The 21633-nt window shown below is 39.7% G+C and overlaps 1 protein-coding gene across 3 annotated transcripts in view; it reads left to right on the top strand.

Annotated features, from left to right (window-relative positions):
- Positions 1 to 21633, top strand: part of PTPRN2 (protein tyrosine phosphatase receptor type N2) — a 670936-nt gene that overhangs the window by 563538 nt on the left and 85765 nt on the right. For all 3 annotated transcript variants that reach the window (XM_075082381.1, XM_075082380.1, XM_075082379.1), the window contains one exon: positions 20457 to 20651. In XM_075082381.1, the coding sequence (XP_074938482.1) occupies positions 20457 to 20651 (195 nt within the window). The remainder of the gene's footprint in view (positions 1 to 20456; positions 20652 to 21633) is intronic.

Genomic DNA, 21633 nt, shown 5'->3' with positions numbered 1-21633 from the left:
CATTAATATCCATAATCTGTCACCTCTGCCACTATTAATAACGAAAAATCTTTAACGTTTATGAGGAATGGATTGCATGGTTATCTGAAGATGTCTCTCTTTTTGAGTAATCGACTTCTTCAGGGTCTGATATGAAAAGAGCCTTTGACCCGATCTGTTGCCACCTTCTGCCATTATTCAGATAAAATGAAATCTAATGCTGATAGATGGGGAGGTAAACCGGGACTGGTTCTGGGAGAACAATGGTAGCAGATGTGTACCCAGGAACACGGAGGACTGCACTCAGGTTTCCTGAAATAAATCAGAAACCTCAGGCTTTCTCTTTCAGTTTCAAAAGTGTTGGGTGGTGAGACGCTCTGCATCTTCCTGAAGTTTGTTTTAGATGATGACACTTCTTGGTGTGTTATTGGCATGGTAATGCACGTGTTATGGCCATATACTGCACAGCTCTGCTCTGCTATCTCAAAAACTTTGGAGTGTGACCAGGAAAAAGAATTCAAGAATTTGTAAACATTGTTGCTGTAGTATCCGCGTCTGCTGCGCACCCATAGGGTCTCACTAATGGCACTCTGCTGTCAAGTTTTATTTTACCTTCTTATTCTGCTTAGGATCAGACATTGTGGCTCTTCTGTATTCTGGAGCTGAGATAGATTCAAATTGGCAGCTGGGAGTCATAGGGGAATAAACTCATATTTCCTCGCAAAGTTTGGGTCTGCCTGTACCTCGTGTTAAAGATGTAATGTATTAAGTACGTCTCCGCAGGCTGGGTCCAGGGAGAGTCTAGTACAGAATGATAAATACGAATGTTTCTGTAACAATTAGTATCTTCAGGAACGGTTTTCGGTTTAAATGGAATATTTACTGCAAAAAAAAAAAACCAACTTTGAATTATGTTACGTCTTTAAATTTAATTACTTCCAAAGCAAGAAAGAGTGAGAGCAAAAGCATTTCCAGTGGAAAAAAGGAGTGCCTTCCCAAATAAAGTCTGGACAAAACAGCAGTTTGTCAGATCAGTTTTGTTGGCCAGAGAGTCCGCGGCCATAAATACTTTTGTTGATTTTAATAGGGAACTTGCTGTTGACTCATTTAAACCTATTAAAGCAATAGGTAGTCTTTTTTTTTCCCCGTTAAACGTGAATGCAAGAATTCTTAATTTAAAAGAAAAAAGCCCTCCAGGTTCCAAAATCACACTTGAAACTGAATTTGTGATAATTAACAGGACAATCTTCCTACTGACAGGTCTAATTAATAGTATCTGTAATTAAAATCGTGCCCTTCCAGCAGGAAAATTGTTTGAATTTCTTGGAGTGACCTTTTTTGCCATTTCTCCTGGGACTATAGTGGTTAAGTTGATATTGATTTTATAATGAGCTCTGGTTTGTTTAATAAGAATCTGTAATCCAGACACTAAATGAAATGTGTGCTTCATTTCTTCTTCCCAGATTTATATGTATTTTAAAATCTTCCTAGTTAGATCCGAGAGTGACATTTTCTGTTTAAAAACAACAACGCTTTGAGGATACTGCTCAGTTTTTCAATAGCAACACTGTGTTAATATTCTTTGTTCCTGACCTTTGGGCCCAGTCCGAACCACCTGACTTCTTAAACATTTCCACTGTTTTTTTCAGGGGAACTGTAGTCATGAGTAGGAGGAAAAATGTTTTTCCTTAAATACAAAGCTTTCTAAGGGCTTGGCTCTCCTCCCATGGAAGTAAATGGGAATTTTGCCATTTGTTTCAATGGCAGCAGTAGGAGGCCCCAGTATAGGCAGACAAAATACTTAGGCAGTTTTGATGCTGTTAACTAGCGTTTTATCAAAATGACTCACTGAGCCTGGTTCTGTATATAATAAACTATTCACGTGGATTTGAAGAGAAATAGGATTGAGCCCTATTCGCATCGTCCAAATCGCCTTATGTTGAGCTGTGTTAAATGTAATGGATATCTGGTGTGATGCGTGTTTTGGATAACATCAGTGAGGTCTCAGAAAAGCATCAATTATCTTTTCCCTCATCTCCTCTGATACTCATAGGGGAATAGTGTAACCTGTATTAATACGGGGGAAGAAAAAAGCAGATAGCTTTGAAAATTGTACTTACTTTGTTCTCTTCTGTTAAATGTTTCCCCAGTATCTACTCGGGTAATTCAGTGTATTTTAAAAATGGGAAATATTTCAGCAGCTGGTGCCACTAGACTTTAAAGCATGATACTCCAACATGTTGTGCTCACAGCTTAAGTGACAATTCAGATTTTATTTTTTTCTTTAATTTGAAGGGGGAAAAATTAGTCAGTATAAAAAGGCCTGGTGGCCCAATGTGATTCAGAGAGAACACCGAAATATCACTTCGATTCACATACTTCTCAAAATGTCAGTGGTTTATATCTTAACATAAACAAGGCTGACCTAAATTTTCGAGATTTAGCAGAAGCGTATTTCATCCTAACCCACTTCAGCCTGGAGAGTTCATTCAGGGTTTTACTCCTTCCTTACTCACCCTGTGAACTTCGAAGAGTTTTTTTCCCACAGCTGCTTTTTTTTTTTTTTCATTCTTTCTGGTGAAACACCAGCTTGGGAAGGGGAAAACAGACAAACCATATTGTCAGGGAAATAGCAGGCTGGCTGCTAAGTCTCCCTCCGCACCGGAGGCGTAGCGCCTGTCATGCAACGTCACTCTCCCTCGGGGACTAACCTGCTAGCACGAGCGGTTCTCGTATGAGCCCACTTACCTACTGGCATGAGTATTGCTTGTGTAGGTGAGGGTAGAAGTGACCAGTCTCAGGCAGAACAACCAATACCATTAAAAAGTTGAAGCAGGCAAATAAAATCTCTGCGGTGCCCTCGATCGGCTGCCAAACGGCCCGATGCCACTTAAAGAGGCTGCGGTGTGAGTCTGGTTCTTCAGGTGTTTGCTAAGGTGAGCAGCTGGCCTTCAAAGTCTTAAAGTAAGGTCTGGGAGACTAAACCCTATTTAAAGACTAAGTAACGTGAGAAAGGGTAGAAACAGTTGCAATTTCATTTATCTTTGAATCACTAACAACAAAATTATAGGCTGGTTCAGTTAAGAGAGTGGCTAAGGAGCTTTTCAAAATTAATGGAAATGGTGTATCTCGGAAAATGTTGCATGTGCATAAAACACATTTTATACATAAAGGTGGACGATTTTTGCGTACCTTTTAAACACGTCTCCTGTCCTTTCAGATCACTCGTGTAATGATTAGATAAGTCAGCGTTAGCATTCAGGGATGACTAAAAAGAGGCTCGTACAGCCTCCGCGTGCCCCCACGCATGCGCACACCTGCACCTGTGTTTTTAATTGTCGCTCATGATGCTTTGATCTTCTTTGAAAAGCAAGTTTAGCATTCTGCAAGCCCACTCTCTGCTCCAGGAGATTAGGGCCGAAGCGTTTTAGAAATTTTCAGCAGACAGTCTTTGATTTATTTCACCACACTGAGCAGATTTTCTTCATGCACTTTGAAGCCTTTAGAACATAACCCAGAGAAAAACGGGCATTCAGGCGTCGGGGGCGGGCTGCAAACAGGGCCACTAAGTGCACATCTTACTTGTCACTGCTCCCATTAGCGAGCAATTTATTAATGTAATGAGTGTATGTTAGTGACTGCTACTATTTAGGGATGGTCTGTTTGATTCAGGGTGATGTATTTGTGAGTCCAGCTGAACTCTGGCTTTTGACCCCCCATGTGGGGAACGCGGGGTTGTGCAAGATGTTAAATCATCAGCATATTTTACACTTTGCACTGGAGAACTTTCCTATGAGCGTAGTCTTCTGCATCACTGCTAATGCTCTGCAAAACGTCGCCCATAGCGGAATTTAAAGGCAAAAGTGAAAATGCACTGAAGCTGGCTTCAGAAAGTCTGCCTTTTAATATTTTATGTCAATAATGTTCTTTTTAATTTTCCTTCATCTCAGCCAAAAGAACTTCCTTTAAAAAGCAAGGGGGCAAAGACCAAGCAGTTTACGATGAAGTTCCTCCTTAAACTGCCTGGAGTAGTCAAGGGTACGTGAGCCGTGCGCTGCCAGTGCAGCTGGATTACATCATCAGCTGTTCTAAAAACTTGTTCAAATAACTTGGTTTGGCAGGCATATAATTGTAAATCATATGTTAAATTCTACATTATTACATGTATTATATTATATATAAATTATATATTCCTTTGTCAAATACAGTCTTATTAATTACATGATCCTTCTGGATTCAAAGCCACTAAGAACTTCTTTGTGCATTTAAAGATTCAATCCTGCTGGTATTTTTTATTAGAGATGTGCAGAACACAGTATTTACAACAGTTACAATAAATGTTTTGCCGCAAATTTTTTAAAAGGCTCCAACTGAAAGAATCCACTGGAAACGCACGCTCTACTTAACCACCATGCCTGTTTTGTGTGTTTAAATACAGATAATTCATTACCTCTAATATGGCTTCATATTTTACACTCTAGGCTGACTTTCATAAGCAAACATATTACAGTATTAGACCTTAACATTAGAGTAATACTGTATATCGGCTCCTTAGAAAATGGAATTTTGTGAACTAAGTGAAATGGGAAAAAAGGGAAAATTTTGCTCTTCTTATTTACCAAGTTCTCAGTAATATTCAAACTACCCTCAGTTTGGGGACCAAAGGAAGCTGGCAAACTGGGCTTAATCAGTACCATGAAGTATTACCTCATAGCTACGTACAACTCTCATTTTCACTACACTTAAGCAAAAAACACACCACTGAGGATGGGATGCATTCAGTACCTGAGTATTTAGTAAGCATTCAATAGGGAATACCTTTAATAAGGATTTTAGATAGATTAAAATTTTACCTTAAGGCTGAATACTACGAAGGGATTGCTTGTGTTTTCTTCTGGGAAAACAAAGGATGTAGTGCATTTTTAATCTTTTCTTTTCCAGTGTCCTTATTAAAAGAAAAATAGATCATCTCATGTGACTATGTAATGCAACAGGACAAACTGTAATTGTTTGTAATAAAGCATACACGGGGAGGTGTAAGTATTAGGAGAGTTGTTCTTGTCTGCTTAAGTCTGTTTATTGTGTATTACGTGAACAATTTTCTCTTTGATTGGAATTTTGTCTTAAAATAAATTCTCAGGAACCTGCAAGTACATTGTATATAATGTTGTTACATAAACCACTCTAAGGTGAGACAGTTTTCACAATGTACAAAATATATGTTCTACACCATAGTCAGGCATAGCAATCATGGGAGAGAAGAAAGAAGTGAGGGGTGTTTTCAGGTGACTAGAAGAGAGCTTACCTTATATTTAAACACTTGACTGAAGTCAGGCAGTGGATGGTCAAAGCCGAATGAGGCAAAACAGGAGGTGTACAAATATGGATTTAACTTTTAATCTGTTTTTTATCTGCTTAGTGTTCAGAACAGTCCGCAATTCCTGTGGTGCACTAGACTATGTAATGCCCTAACCTTGCTCCTGTGGTAGCCATAAAATTGAGTTAAATTGTAGTAATGTTCAAAATAGCATTTCAAAATACTGTATGAATTTATAAATCAGCAGAAATTTATCAAACATGCCTGTCTGATAAGTTGGGGGATAAATAAATCAATAATGTTATGTTATCAATTATACCCCTAGCATTTAAAATCAACTTCAAAATAGAGCTTGATGAGAAATTGTCCATTTTAAGTGCTGAAGCTCAATGTCACAGATTTCAGAGGACACTTCAGGAAATCTGTATCTGAGCTCACCTTGTCCATCTGCGAGGAGCAGTGCTCTCCCATCCATCGCCTCCTCCCCTGCTCTGCCCAGTGCTCCACCGCGCACTGCCCCAGCGGCCCCAGGGGAACCGTGCTGGCTGTGTGAGAGAGGTTTATTGGACTTATTACGAATAGCTCTCCTCCAAGCTTTTCCTATTTAAGAAAATAACTTTTGTAAATTACTCAGTGGTGGAGAAATGGACTTGCCCTGACCAGAGAAGGTTTTACCTTTGCAGCCCAGGTCCTGTGCTGCTGCAGCAGTGGCAGTGCAGCAACACTTGAGTAAAATACTCTTTACATTAGAGCGGGCAGGTGGAGCGAGAGGGTTTTTGCAGACATGAAAGGAAAATGAGTACACATGCAACTCCTGAAGTGCTTGGATAAGAAGGTGCCATGTAGGTTTAGATTTGAGTAATATAAACCATCTTTTTCAAGTAGTTGGGTGTTTATCTGCATAGGACTCGTGCGAAGTGGCAGAGAGGAGGTGATGTCAGCCCCCTCCCCTTACCCGGCTTTGTTTATTTTTCTCTGTCTGAAGAATACGGTGTTTGAGCTTGGTGTTTTGTGGAACAAAGACAAACATGCTCCAAGCATCTTGCAGTATGATTTCTGTCTATTTAGGATGTAAGAAAATGCAAAGAAAAAAATAGTAAGAGGGGAAATTATGTTAGTGACTCATTTTTAATTACTGGGAAATCCAGAGTCCTTACTCAGACAGGCATTTCTTAGAAATGTGCTGGAGGTGCTCTGGACCTGCAGGCTGCATCGCGCCTGGTAAATTAAACCAATAAATTGTTCGAATGGCCCTGGCACCATTTCAGGCCAAGCCACCCAACTTTCTCCCAAACAATTTCTTACCACAGGCCAAGAAAAAGAAATATATTCATTGACTGCACAGTTTTCTTAATAGTTTGGCTATGGCCACCCTGTTTTAGAGGGTGAGGCTTACTGTTGCTTTACCTGCCCTAACTCCCCATCCTGGAGTGCTGAGGTCTGGGCTCCCGCTCCCGAGCATCCCGCTCCTGCTTCAGAGCCCCTTCCACCCGTCCCTGCCGCGCCACGGGCTGTTTGCCAGCTGAGCGTGGGCTGGTTCTGGATAAGTACAATGGATTGTCTCCCTCTGGTAAATTGATTATGTCCCAGTGCCTGTACGTTATAAAGTAGCCAAAGATAACCACAGCCTTGCCTAATGGGCTGGAGAATATTTGATCTGCAGTCCCAGGCAGTGCATCATCTCAAGTGTCCTGATTTCTTTCTGGAATAACTATACTGTCTTCAGTGGCATTTTTTTCTGATGCAATGTAGAGGATAATCAGGCCTGTCTTTCCTACACACTTCTGCCCTTTTTTCTGTTTTAGGATTTTCCTTTTTCTTTGGAGCAACTCTGTTATCATGTTTCAGGTTTGACACATTCCTCTATTGTATATTCTCTGAACGCTCAGCAGCTAACACTGTGATCTGGCTTGCTGAGCCTTTCATATTCCCTCAGAGTGCTGCACTAGAAGAAAAAAAATTTTTTTTTAAAGTTTTTAACTGGGAAACTTTTTTACTTTTGTTTATTTTGTATCGGGGTCATGTTCCCTGGAAGAGACTAGAAGTTAATTTTGTGTACATAAAGAACTGTTGTAGGTGATGTTTGTCAGTTCTTGTAGGACCGTGTTGCCTGCGAGCAGGAACAGGTTACAGTTTATTCTCTGAAGTCTGTAAGGTACATGAAAAGCATTCTTCTCCCTGCTTTCTTCTGGGTACATCTGCTCATCCCGCACATTGGTCTCACACGGTTGCCAGTGAAAGGTAAGAGGAGTGGGGGATGCAGGGTCGCTGCCTTTCTCCTTCTCTGTGTGGGCAGGGAAGTCGTGCTTGCTTGGCAGCGCGCTGGCAGAGCAGGTCCGCGTCCTGCCCAAAGCCAGCGAGATCGCAGCTTCAGAGATCTCTTGTCCTTTCTGCACTGTGTGTTTGTGCTTAGCCTTAGCGAAGGATTTGAAGCTGACTGCAGCCACATAAGGTTTTATGCTGGTAAACCCACACGGACCTGGCTGTTTTGAGGTGTAGATGAACAAAAGTAGGTTTTGAATCCTCAACTTTCCTCTGCCTGTAGCCCTGTTGTGCAGCTCTTGCAGGGATTTTGCAAAGTTGAGTCTTCTGGGTGGATTGTGATGTAATCGCTCATTTTATTGTGGTATAAACTATAAGAGAAGCTTGGGTAGAGCAGACTGGAGCTCTCCTGGGGTCATGCTGCTCAACTGCTCCAATCTTCCCAAAGGCACACGTGAGAGGTGGTGTCTCGAACAGCCTCGGGAGCATGCGTGGCATGTGAGGGCAGGGGGACCCACGGCTGGCCTGTGTGCAGAGCTACAAAGAGTTGGATGTTGAGGATGTGATTTATGCTGACTGGACAAGAGGCCTCATTTTTGTCCCTCTTAACAGGGACAAAGCTACAGCTCCAAGGATGAGGACTTTCTGTCCAAGATGTTTTCCTTTTCATATGTTTACATGGACAACAGAGACCTAAATGCTTTCTAGCAGTTTAAAGAACTGTAAAAGAAAATCCAATTGAGTTAATTCACGCCAGCAAGGTACAGTAAAGGACTGAGACAGCTCAGCTGATTTCTTTGTACTGTGATTTTTGCTATTGCATGATCTAAGCTCTCATAGCACCTGTGTACATCACTGCAGTGTAAGTCAGCTGGGGCACTCCTGCAGCTCTTCGTCTTCCAGTTCAGGTTCTCAGCTTTCAGCATGCAGATCCAGTTTTCATCACTTGCATTCTTAGAATCCAACTAAACCAAGACTGAAGAAGGGGACTATATATAAAAGAACGCTCCTAGAACTCAAATGCTTCAAAGAACCAAAATTAATTTGGAGGGGGATGGGAGAGAATAGTTTTTGAATAGGAGAAAATAAAATTTAATGTAGGTGGCTTATCCAAAGCAGAAAATGCATGAGGTTTTATCTAAGCTTTGCTGACCAATTTCTAGACTTTTTGCCAAAAACAAATGAGCGATGTTTTATTGATGTTTGCTTGGGATGACGGCATTCCGAACAAGCACAGATTTTGATCAGGGAAATAGCTTGTTATATTTTTAATATTTCAGACTGATAAAATTCCATTCATTTTTGGTGCAGTTTTTATTTTTCTGTTTTCCGGTCTACCTAACACAGTTGCGGGCTTCTTGATGATTCCTGCTTTTTCATTCTACATAGGACTGCTGCTGCTTTGCAGAACTGCGTTCTGGCAGCATCTCAGAGATCTCAGAAGTGGCGGATCTTGCTCTCCAAAGTGGGAAGAGCTCATTGTTATCATCATAAAACTCACTTTTGGTATTGAGATTACACGCTTACCTTGGCTGATCGAAGCCACCCCCTTTCTCCTCATCAAATGTTACCTAACACGGAGAGATAGGCATCTCATGCAGGTGGGAAGGCTTTTCCTTGGTCGTGCTGTCTGACAACAGCAGAGGTATATGGTTTGAAGTGGGCTGTAGTAGAGCCATAACTACCAACCCTACCCATTTCCTAGTACTGCTGGCCTGAACATCCCCCGATCTTCAAAAATGTATCAGGAAGAATATTCACGTCAGAGAAATATTGATCTTTCCCACTGTGAATAGAAGAACGAGGGAAAGATGAAAAGGAAAAATTTAGTATGCTGCTGCTTTTCTGACAGCATGGGGAAAAGAAACTTGGATTTTACCTTTTTGCAACTTCTTAACTGGAGTGCATCCTGTCTTCCTGTGAAAGAAAAATGCCTTGTGTGGAGTGAAATGGTGTGATTTGCTGGAAGGGGTTTTGCTGCAGTGGATCACAGTGAAAGGTGTCAGTGGCTGGCTATCCACATAAGACAGGAGGAGAAACATGATGGAGCTGAATGTGGTTTTGGAAGCGAGAACAATCTACCTAAGTAAATTCTTGTTGTAGAGTGAAATTATGCCATACAGCATCTCCCTCTGTACTCTGGGGAAATAATATGTGCAGTAAAATGGGAATGTGAGCATGTAAATTCCATATAATGTCACCCACAAGAGTGAAATAAAGAGCTGCAATTCCTAATTAACCTCACTGTAAAGCTCTTGGGTGTGAGGTTAAAACACACAGAAGGGTTGCCTAGTGAGCTGTTCCAAATTTCAGCTTCTTTTTGAAGGTCTGGGTCAACCCAGTGGCTCTCCAGGCATTGTTGACTAATAATTTTGTTTGCTTGTTTGAGGGCTTTAGAAGTTAATTAAGTATAAATCAATGCTTGAGGTTTCTGTGAGTGCTGGTCACTCCATCGCCAAAGGAACACTGCAGAAATGGAGGGAGTGAGGAAAAGGTGACAAGAATTATTAAGGACATGGAAAACTCGTATGAAGACAGACTGAAAAGACAGATTATTTCTTCCAAAACAGTAACGAGTGGCAGTGTAGAAAAGTAAAAAAGTATATAAAATGAGGAACTGAAGAAGGAATGAAATTCTTATTCTGTCTTCTGCCTAGCGCCAGGGCAAAAACATTCAGTTATATTAAATACATAAAATAAAAGACTAGTAGAGGAAAAACTGCATAATACAACTGCAACATGTAACACTATTTCTGCAGAATGTTGTTGATGCACAAGTTGTTAGCAGGAATCTCAAAAACCAAAGAAGCATGTGAGAAAAGATATCCTAGGCAATAAAATAGCTGATGATGTTTTAGAAGATGTCTGTAACTTCATGCCCAGGTCTTAAAATAATCCAGAATTAAGATGTGACCGTTTTAGGAATGCGCCTGCCTTGTATGTGTTCTTCTAGGCTGTTCCCGTGGGGCTTCTTGCAGGCAAACTGGTGCCTTGTGGAGAGGTCTGGGGTGACATTAACAACCCCTGTGCTTGTGCGAGTTGGCAAAGGGAAACCCAGGAGCTTTAGTAATGGCCAAGGAAGTTCTTTTCCTTGAAAGCGAACTCACGCATTAACTCCTTGTTGCTGCTGCAGGGTAGTTATTGTAAGCGGTGCCATGGGGCAGGTCAGGGATGGCAGGGAGGTCTGCAGCTCCAGGCGGGCAGTGTCGGGGCATGACCATGATCCAGTTGAGAGCACAGTTGTACAGAGAGGCAGGGGAGAGCCCAAGGGAAACATGCATTTTTGCTGTTGTTGCTGTTTTCTCCAAAATGTGAAGTCTCCCTGCATCTCTGACCATCAGTACTGAGTATAAGAACCCTCTCAGTTTTTCCAGTATCTCCTGTAACACTAATAAAGTGACTGTATAGAAATATTGACCAACATTTTTACTCCTTGAAGACTTTTGTGTGTGTGTCTGTTCTCAGAGACATGATAGAACTCATACATACTTTCTCCATAGTTTAGAGGAGTTTCTCTGTATTACCAAGTTTTTTGCTCATAATAACCTGCTCTGACTTACTATCAGCTGTGTGCTTTATAGATCCTTTTCTTTTTTACAGTTTCTTCCTTCACAAAATTTGCATTTGTTCTTCCTAGCAGAGTTAAAAGAGTGATTTCATTTTTATTTTCAGTGGTGAATGTGTGGAAAGCAATGACTTTAGTTTTCAAATCAGGAGAGGGTAATGACCGGCAATTTCTACTGTCATGATAGATGACGTTATGGAAAAAAAAAATTTGTTGCTGATGGCCATCCTTGATAAATACTTCCTTATCCCAGCATTACTTCTTACATATATAGTCACCTTCTGTGGAAAAAAAAAAAAGTATTTGAGGTTTTTAGAAGTTTTTAGGACTTCTCTTTGTATTTCTCTGACTGTTTTTAGTACCTCTGTTACCATGAATGCTGTTACACAGACTTGAGGAGAAGCAATAATAATCTTTGCAGTAGGATAAAATAACATTTTTAGACATAACCTTGTGGCTGTGTGTTTGTTTCTTTCCAAGGGAGACATGCATGCTGAGTCCTACTGGCAAGCTAGGACTTCGTATTTCTAGCAGAAATGATCTCCCATTTTTAGTCCTGCAGGGCAATAAAACAGTGGACTACACAGCCTAAATGTATATCTTTCCTGAGAAACTACAGCTGGCTTGGGACTGCATTTTTTGCCTGCTTTGGGCCCCAGGCAACTCTAAATGCTGGGAGTGGAAGAGGAAACATTTGTAGCAGTTATCTTTTAGAGTGCTGTCATTGGGCTTTGGGTGGGTTAGGCAAAGTCAGAATAGATGATGAATTTGCACATGGTTCTGCATGGCCTTTCAGGTTAATTCAATTGTTACTACGGTTTATTTGTAACCCATACTGTGCTGTATGGCTCTTGCTGTGCTAGCGGTGAATTTACTGTGCAAATTCGTATTAAGAAGCAGCTGTGCCCTCATGAGCAGGTATTTGACTTAGTTAAGATGAACAAAATATGGAAAAAGTGAAGGTTTTTTTGCACATTATTTTTCTCTAATTACTTCTTAAGAAATCTTTCCTCTCCCAGCCTCATATTTACCATATACTTCTAAAACACTACATGCAACCACAGCTGAAATGTGGGAAATGCCATTTAGAAAGCAGCTTGGTTTGAAACCACCAAAAAAATATACTCCTTCCTTTCTTCTTTTTTCTTTGTTTTTCATTTTTTTCTTTTTTTTTTTTTTGGTGGCAGTTAGGTCAAGCTCATATCATTCTCTTTCCGGAATTACAGTTGTCTGAATTGCAAGACCAGTAATACTCAGACACTGTCAGGGACACCCTGAGAAAAACCTGGGTGCTTTTATACCGGTAGACCTCAGGTGACTTCAGATTTGTGGCTTGCAGGTCCTCCCTGTTAGAAATAGTCCCTGTTTTCCTTGGAGGCATCCAAGTAGTCTGTTTAAATCCCAAGAGAAACCACCATGATGTCATTAAGACCATGATGTCATTATGTAGGGAACATAAATACCAGTTCAAATCAGTTTAAAGAAACATGAACTTTCTGCATGTATCTTCTATCTGTGAAGTCCAGTGTACTGCCGTCATGTTAAGTCAGGCATCTGCTTCATAAAACTCTTCCCTCTTTTAGAAATCAAGGATATAAACTATCACACTCATACAGTCCCAGTTTGAGTGGTGTCTTGTATTGTTGTATGGGAAAAAAATCCCCAGCAGAGGAACCTAAACATGGTCTTCAAATTTCACGGATCCTCTGGAAAGTAGTATTATCCCCAAAGATGCCTGTGCTTTCCTGGCATGGATAGCAGGGAAAACACACTGCCGTTATTTCAGGGAAATATCATTAGCTCTACGCTGTCATGTCTTCTTTCGTGGCACAAGCCATGTAAAAGACCGCTCGCTCCTTCAGGAGCTTCTGGGCTGTTTAGATGTCTACCTCATTGATGAGAGGTTACTGAAAGATTTAAAGTAAAAATATTTCCTTAAGCTGTATTGCTTAGTCAGTGTCTTTGGTTCTGTGCAAGCCAGAAATTATCACATCTGCTGCACTTCTGGAGATCTGTACAAGACCACGATGGCTTTTTGTTTGTTTGATTTGGTGGGATGACTGTGCAAATGCTTGAATTTAAAGAGAGGGAATAAAACAAATAAATACAAATAAAGGAAAAGTAATTTTCCATATAAAGATAGCCATGTTTTCTTTGCCTTTCCCCTCCTGCATGGCCTCTACTTTCTTTGTGTACATGAAGAATTGGGAATCATAATTACATGAGCCACCACCAGGAAACACTCGCAACGCTAAAATAATTGAAATTTTTTATTTCACAAACCATAATTGAAATTGGGATTTTGTTAGGAAAATGAGTCTCAAGCCTGTGTTTGACTGCAATGCTCTCAAAAAGAAACAGCAGGCCTGCCTTTTAGGTCATTTAAAAACCAAACAAAGCAAAACCCCTACACCGAGACTCAGAGTTGTATCCAGATATACGGAGGGTGGTGCAGTACGAGAGAGCGGATAGTAAACTGACCTGGACAGACTAAGGCTGACAATGAAACAACTACATTTCACTTTCTTGTTTTGGGGTGTTTTTTTTTCTCTCCCAAGATCTATCACATACAAGACTACATAAATATGAATTGTACAGAGTATGGTTATTGAATGATATGTGTGGTGCTGTGTCTCTCAAAATACTACTCTCAAACACTTTTCCAATATCTCCCTTTGCTCCTTTTCTGAAGGCACGCTGATCTCTAGCCTTTTCTGGCACGGATAGAAAATAAATGTACAAATATTCCACATATGTAAACAGGTCTTTTACTCCTGGACAAAAAGTATGTTAAAATGAAAGCTTGAAAGTATGTTTCGATAACTCAAAAATAAATGGTAATAAAGCTGTAATTACCCCCAAAGCTACAAACACAGTAAATAAGTTAAAGTTAAATTTATAACACCTGCAAACATATTAAGTATGCAAAAGCAAAACAAAGGCAGCCAAATGACTTTAGCTTCATCCTGTAGTAACACTAAGCAAATTTAGTTAGAGAATAATGATGTTTGTAGTCCTAGATTAATTTATTTTAAAAAATGAGCTTACCTTATTTTTTCATTTTTTAAAATCTCACTGTTTATGACTACATCCATAGCAGAGCAGCTAAATCCATGCTGTATGTGCAGCCCTCAGCTCATCCGGTGAATAATGCCTCCTTAATTTAAAGGAAAGTGAGGCTACTATTTAATTAAATATATTAAAGCTGAGGGAAAAAAAAAGCATTTTTGAAGATCTATTCTTCCATACCTAGCATATAAAAGGTTACATATATTCTTAGTTTTCATTATATATTTTGTTATAAAGTATAGCCTTGAATCCTTTAGAATAGTCATCATTTTTAATATAAAGTTTCTACAAAACAATTTTGCTTCGCGTGTAAAATGAACACAGTGCTATTGTGATCATGCCTGCTTAAGCAGATTTGTTTCTGATAGAATATTAGGCAGTTCAGGTTGAAAGGGCTTGGTGTACACTCAGCTATCACTTTTAATAAACAGTAATTTCTTTGTCTAATGTCTCTGTATTTTCTTAATAATTATACCATGGATGGCTTTAGTCTTTCTTATATTTTATTAAGTCTGAAAATAATTGTGCCACACTTGCTTCTGTACTAGCTCAGGTGTTTTCCATTTGAATTTCTTAGGCAAAAGATTTTTAAAAGTGTGGAAATGTTAGGCCTCTGTCCCAGACGTTATTTTTGGAATTATGTAAATTTGGAGTTCAGTTACAAAACCAGATTATTTTAATTAATATGAAGTACTGAAACTGTATTTCCTTTTCTAAATAAACGGGAAAGTTGGAATTTCCCTCACTTCCCAGGCTTCTGTTAGGTAGATCTGAGGTGGATGCGACTGGGGAAGAAGAGCTGTATTTTAGATATGAAGCTATTTTCATCTACTTTGGACCGAACAACTTAATTTATAATGAGCCTGGGACCCAGCTAGATGAGAACCATTCATGTGTGGTGGTCAGTGGCTGGACTCAGACTACCTGAAGATACTGCATTCTGCATTTGCTTTAAGTAGGTATATTTTAATAAACAACAGCATCCTCACTGGAGAAAACGTTAGGGTGGAGTGGCTTATCTTTAAGGGTAACGAGTGGAAAGCTGAGGCCCATGTTGACCATCTCTTAACTGGGATGCTCAGGTCAGGTGTCCTGTCTGTAATGTGCCACCCTGAGGTTTTCAAATTCCATTTTTGAAAATGAAAAAGGCAAAAGATCTAATGTTGACCATTCAAGCCTCGGTTCCAGCTGGTTTCAGGTCCATGCTTGCCCATACTCTTGGTCCTTACCAGGGTGTGTACATAGATTTCTCTCCAAAATCAAACGTTTTAGGAAACTGTATGGTCTAAATGGATTTTCCACCGTATTAGTTGAACTTGATGGGAGATAAAGATTCCTCCTAAGCATCGTTTGCCATCTTGCCCTTGCCTTTCTGTGACACTGATGGCAGCCATGCATCACGAAGCCAAGTGGCAGCAAATGCCACTGCTGTCACTGGCCGGGGACATCCAGAAGTGGTAGCCTAACGCTTCTAGTGGTAACCAGGTTGCACCTCTAAACCAGACCTGGACAGATGTCTGTGGGGTTCATTTCTGAACAGACTTGATGCCTCCGCAGTTGAGAGGAAAGTTTCTTACTCATCTCTTCAAGGTCAGAGACCCATCTAACAAAACTTAGTGTTAAGGTTGGCCCTCCATCCACGTGGGGTGTTGTCCATTAGGTGCAACAAGTCTCTTAATGCACTTCTTTAAATGTGGGTAAACTACATTTATGCAACAACGTGGTTCATTTGCAAGTGGACTGTACGGATTTGAAAAGCCATTTGTTGTACCTGAGGAAATAATTGTTGCTTCATGCTTCTCCCTGTCTCTGTGAGGACAACCAAGTATTAGGAACACTTTAAAACCTCACTGGAAGAGGTCCAGGGGTTTTCTGAGAATACTGTTTATGGTTTGTTTAAGGTTATCAATTATGTCTCGAATAAAAAGCTCTCTACAGATGATCATTGTGCTGTACTTTGAACTCATTTAGCTGGACATTATTTACAGAATATTTATCTTGGTTATGGCAGTTTTTGTCACACAGCGATATTACTTTTCCATTATATACTGCATGTGACCGCCACATAAGTTTGATAATAAATGTTGGGAAATAAAAAACAGAGTAAGTGCCTCAGTATGATAGCAATTCCCATGTGATGGGAAATAATGTCATAAACTTCAAATTACCTTTTAAATAAATGTTTACGTCCAACCCATCCATTAGATCATAGCCCGAAGGGTCAGGAGGATCATTTCTTCATATTTCACTGTATGCATTATGATTGCTTTTTTTGGTGTAAATGATGTTTTTAAATGAAGAATGGCACTCAAACTATACACAAACAACGGCTAGACATTACTGAGTCGCAGTACAGCAGAAATAGCCTCAGCCACTCAGCTAAATATAGAAGTGCAGCAGTAAATCGAATTCATTCTTAGAAAATAATTTTAATGGTGTATGTGCTGAAATGATACAGAAATACAGCTTGTGGCATTCTCACAGTTTCCAGCTTTGACATTTTAGTCAAGTTTAAATTCTAACTGTGGTTTGGTAGATGTCTAATTTGCTAAATGCTTATGAGGGTAAAGATTTTGGAGCGTGGGGAAGAGCATACCTGAGGGTGCAGAGAAGAGTCCAGGTAACAGATATCATATTAATGAGGGTCTTAACCATCTACGGCTTTGTGCACTTGTGAAGTGATGCCACCTCTGTCAGTGCTCAGGGATGGTATTGTCCTGAGAGCACCCGGTGTGGAACACTCCACAGGTTGAGACCCCACTATTCCTTATGCCTTTCATAGGAAGGGGACATAGCTGACCATCTCAAGGATGAAGCAAACTCAAATTCCACATTTAGACATTTCCCTGATCTGGGTTTGACCTCCGTAGTCCTTATGTCCTGGAGCCCCCATTTGGCACCGCAAAACTCCCCATGCATCAAAGCTTTTATACGTCGTGGTGGTGGTAACTGTGTTACCCCTGCAGCACTAGGCTAAAAACCCAACTGGGAGTTAAAATGGCTGGGCTAACAGAGAGGTGGCTTTGAAAAAGCAGAAGCTGTAGGTATCCTAAGACTGCTGATGTGCACGTGCGGATGGGGCAGGTTCCTCAGCCTGGGCTGGGCTGGCTGGGAGTGGGGGGAAGGAAGAGCTGTCAAGGACTGTTAGACCAATCTGGAAATAAATTCAAACAAAAAACTTCTGTTTACAGACAGGGAAAACCATTGTCTTGGAGATTTAAAACACAAATCAAGAAATAGTTTGCTGCAACTATGATTTGACCTTCCTGTTTACACTAAACATTTTTTGTGGCCATGTGCAGTGATGTGGTTGCTTTGTTTAAGGTATTTGACAGCTACAGCAGTCCTGGAAATAATTGTTTTGGTTCTATATATGTCAGGAAAGAAAGATGTTAATATTTGAGGTCAGGTAACTTTTCTTTTTTTAAACTTAATTATATTTATATATATATATATATTTCTCAACTTTACCTTCTTTCGTGAATCATAGAATTATAGAATCGTTAAGGTTGGAAAAGACCCTTGACCATGAACATGTTAAACTTAGTTTTAAAACAACATTTCTTAGTAACATACTAAATATATTACATCCAAAACGTTCTTTTTAGTTGGAGGTTAATCTACTCTAGAACCAGTTGGGTATAATATTGCTTCTTTTGTCATTATCATTTGGTTAAAAATGGTATATTAATTCCTTGGAGTTCACTTGATCCTGATTCTTTTTTGTTAGCAGAGGTCTATAATCCTTTCCACAGCAACCACTTGTAAAAGCAGAGGATTATGACTTGAGGCAGGATATGAGCAGCAGGAACGGATCAACTTAAAAACAAAGATCCTGTTTGAGTACAAATGCTATTGTTAGCACAGAGTTGGGGTGAGTCAAGTGGCAGGACGTCTATTAGAATATAATAAATTAGTATCTACGCCACATGGCATGCTAGCCAGAAGACACATCCTTTTAGTAGTTATGTGATAGACTACATATTTTTATTCCTTTACTTATTATACTTTTGCCTAGTCCAATAAACCATTCCCTCTGAGAATGGTTGATATCTAAACATCTGAACAGCTTTTTGGTTTTCTGTAGATTTATTTTTCTGTCTAAAAAGTTTCTGCACACTTTTACTCTTACCAAAATCTGCTAAAAGCAGGGATTTGAAATTACACTACTGCAAGGTCATTCTGAGGTTAGTAATAGCCATTTTGGACTGTCACTACCTTTTCTTATGACATGTGTGATCCTTCAGAGAAAAGGAAAAGGAGAGATTTTTTTTCTTTGTCCCTGTATTTAAAAAAAAGAAATACAGTAACATTTTTTCCTTTATTAAAAAGTCTTGGTTTTAATACTGATAGCTTAACTGACCTATCTAACACTAATATATGTGACTCAATTTCAAAGCATTTTTGAAGTTTGGGTTTTTTTGTTCTAATACTTTTCCTGTTAAGGTCAGTAGGAAGTAACAAAGGTACCAAATGACAGAAAACATTCTAGTCAAGTGTGGGAAAAAACCCTACTTTTTGTAAAATTTTGAGAAATTCTTACATGGCATAGACAAAATTAATAAATATACAAAATGTAGTGATGGAATCAGGGAGCAGTTTCACCTGGGACAGTCTGTGCAGTTATTCCAACAATTGACACCACATACAAGGAGTAATCTGTGTTTCCTAAACTTCTGTTGACTATATTTTTGTAACAGACAACAAAATATATTCTGTTTATATGTGATACAAATTTTGCCTCAGTGTATCTTAACTTGTACATGCGCATCTATATATACAAATGTATTACACACCATAAAATATTCCACATAAGCATCTCTAACAGTAGGTCAAGGAGGAGCTTTGGTAGAAGAAAAAGTTTGGGTCTTTAATCATTGCCATGTGGTGGCAAGAGGAGACTCGATATTCTGGTTTCAGTGGGTTGGTTTGAATGCTTGCTACTGCATGGAGTAGGATCCCTCTTCAGTGTCCTAAAGTTTGCAAGGTTAAAAAAAAAACCACCAAACAAACATAGTCTTAAAGTTATATTTCTAACTCCTGTCTGAAAAGAAGATTTTATTGCACCTGATATATGGAGGTTTTCAGATCAACCTACTGATGGCACTTGGGCTGCAACTATATTATCAATGAATAAGAAAACAGAATCCATGGCATTTCAACAGTATGAATTCTTCAGACTGTATTATTTTGTTAGCCTGAGGCAAGAGACTGTGCTCTTAGTACTCATCTGTGCAGAATGAGTAATCTGAGACAAATGTGTAACCACACCGCATGTGCAGTATGTCCAGATACCGTGGACTAGCCGGTCTTGCTGTGCACCACAGGCAGCCAAGTATCTCTCATGGACAATAGACATATGTTAAAAAATGATAATTTTATTATACTGTCTGGGATTGCACCACACATAACTGATTCTAAAAGCATTATAACAATGATGGTGTAACTGGGTCTGTTTATCCCATTAGAGTAAGAATTTTATACTGTAAGGAGTTGGTTTTACCAGCAGGATTTTCTGTTCCCTAACCAAAATTCTGTATTTTTGTCTGAATTCTATGCATGGGAACAACTGAAAATACGTATTCCCAGTGCACTCTATTTCGGTATTTTAACATGGCTTTCATTAGCGTGTGTGATAGCTTGAATTTTCTTTCTTCGCCAAAGCTGCTTAAACAATACAATGACAGATTTCTGCTTTTATTCTTTGTTAATGTCATTCTTCATCCTCTCTGGCCCACATCAGGGAGGAAGTGTTGTGAGTTTGCTATTTTAATGAAGAGAAACGAGGCATCTATCAACTAGGAATTATACTGGAGAGCACATCAATTCAGTTGCCTTGAGCTTGCTGAGTTTGCATATCCAGAGCCAAGCAGTGCTCTCAATTACTTCCGTGCAACCCCATTAACTTCAGGAGGTTGCGCAGTTCAAAAGTGGCTTCGAAAAACATGGGGAGATATTATGGGGAAAAAAGGCTATCTGTTAGAGAAGTCAAGCTCCAAAATATTATTTTTGGTTATCTAAAAGCACATGTGCACGCAGTCATAATTACACTTTTGAAAGGTTAGGGTAGTCATCACGTAGTAACTCCATTGAGTATTTCTTTGTAGATGTGCCTAACAGAACAGACAGCCTCCCAAAAACCTCTGCAGTGAGGGGGAAAACACTTCCAGCCCTGGAAACATATTGTAAATCATATGTCTTTAGTAGACTGTATCATGTAATTACTCTTAACTCTAGGTTGTTTCTTCCTCTTTCTCTCTCTAGGAGCTATGCCGCCAGCGCATGGCAGTAAAAACATCTGATCGCCCAGAGCCCCTGCATGCTTCTCGAATAAATAGCGTTTCTTCACAATTTAGTGATGGGCCCATTCCCAGCCCCTCGGCCCGGAGCAGCACATCGTCCTGGTGCGAGGAGCCAGTCCAGTCCAACATGGACATCTCCACCGGTCACATGATCTTGGTAAGGCATTTTTCTCTTCGTGGCATGAGAAATTGCATCAGAATTTAAAGTACCTGCTCAGCTTTTTGAAAGAGATAACTTTTAAAGAAAGGGAAGCTGTGTGTTCACAGGCAAAATATATTCCTGAGCTTTGTTGGTAATCTTAGCTTTGTATAACTAAAACTAAAGGGATTTTTATTTTCCTTTTTTTTTTTTTATCATGTTGGGTTTTTTCCTCTCTGGGGAACATTCTTTTGTCTTGGACGTATGAATTGTTTGCATGCTTGCTTTACAAAAGATAAGCCATGTGTTGTCCTTTTGTCCTATTAATTTATGTTTACCTCAGCTTGGACAACTGAAGAAAACTGCTAAATTTCTGATTAGCGTGGTGCTTTTTCTCCTGTGTCTTCAGTGTGTGAAGGTATCTTAGCTGAGAAGGCAACAGAATATTAGTGATATGGAGCAATTTGTTTTCCATTACACTTAGAAAAGAAAAGGGATCTGAATTTTGAGCCTTGCCTGAATTTTGTTGTCCTTTGCTGAATTTCTTCAAAGCTGGATCTCTTCTGTGTTTGAAATGATCCAAATACATTCTATTGATGGAGTCTGCATTAGAAAACTTGGGTTCCTTCCAAACGTGACTTGCGACCAGTATCAGTGTAGAAAATGGACACGTGAAGATCTGTGTGTATGCGAGAGTCAGAGTCCAGTGGTTGGGACTATCTGCAGCTTGTTTCTGCCTCTCTCTGTTGTGTCCTGCTGGGAGAGATGTAGAGTAATCCCCCATTTTTTGTGCCTTATTTTCCTCCTTTAAACGCTTGCTGTCTTTAGAGTGGGTATTGAAATTAGCTGAGAAGTAGTTAAGTGATGGTGAAGATGATGAGTCAGGTGTTACTTCGCTTTCTGTGTTTGATTTCTGGTATTTATTAGGATGCATGACCTAAAGGAAGCACCCTTTTCTGTTGGTAGTGTTGCCATGCTTTTGAAAACTTCCCTGTTGATT

Source organism: Phalacrocorax aristotelis, chromosome 2, assembly GCF_949628215.1.
Source record: "Phalacrocorax aristotelis chromosome 2, bGulAri2.1, whole genome shotgun sequence".
Taxonomy (NCBI): domain Eukaryota; kingdom Metazoa; phylum Chordata; class Aves; order Suliformes; family Phalacrocoracidae; genus Phalacrocorax; species Phalacrocorax aristotelis.
Note: the sequence above shows the minus strand (reverse complement) of the source record. Positions and strands in the feature narration are given on the sequence as shown.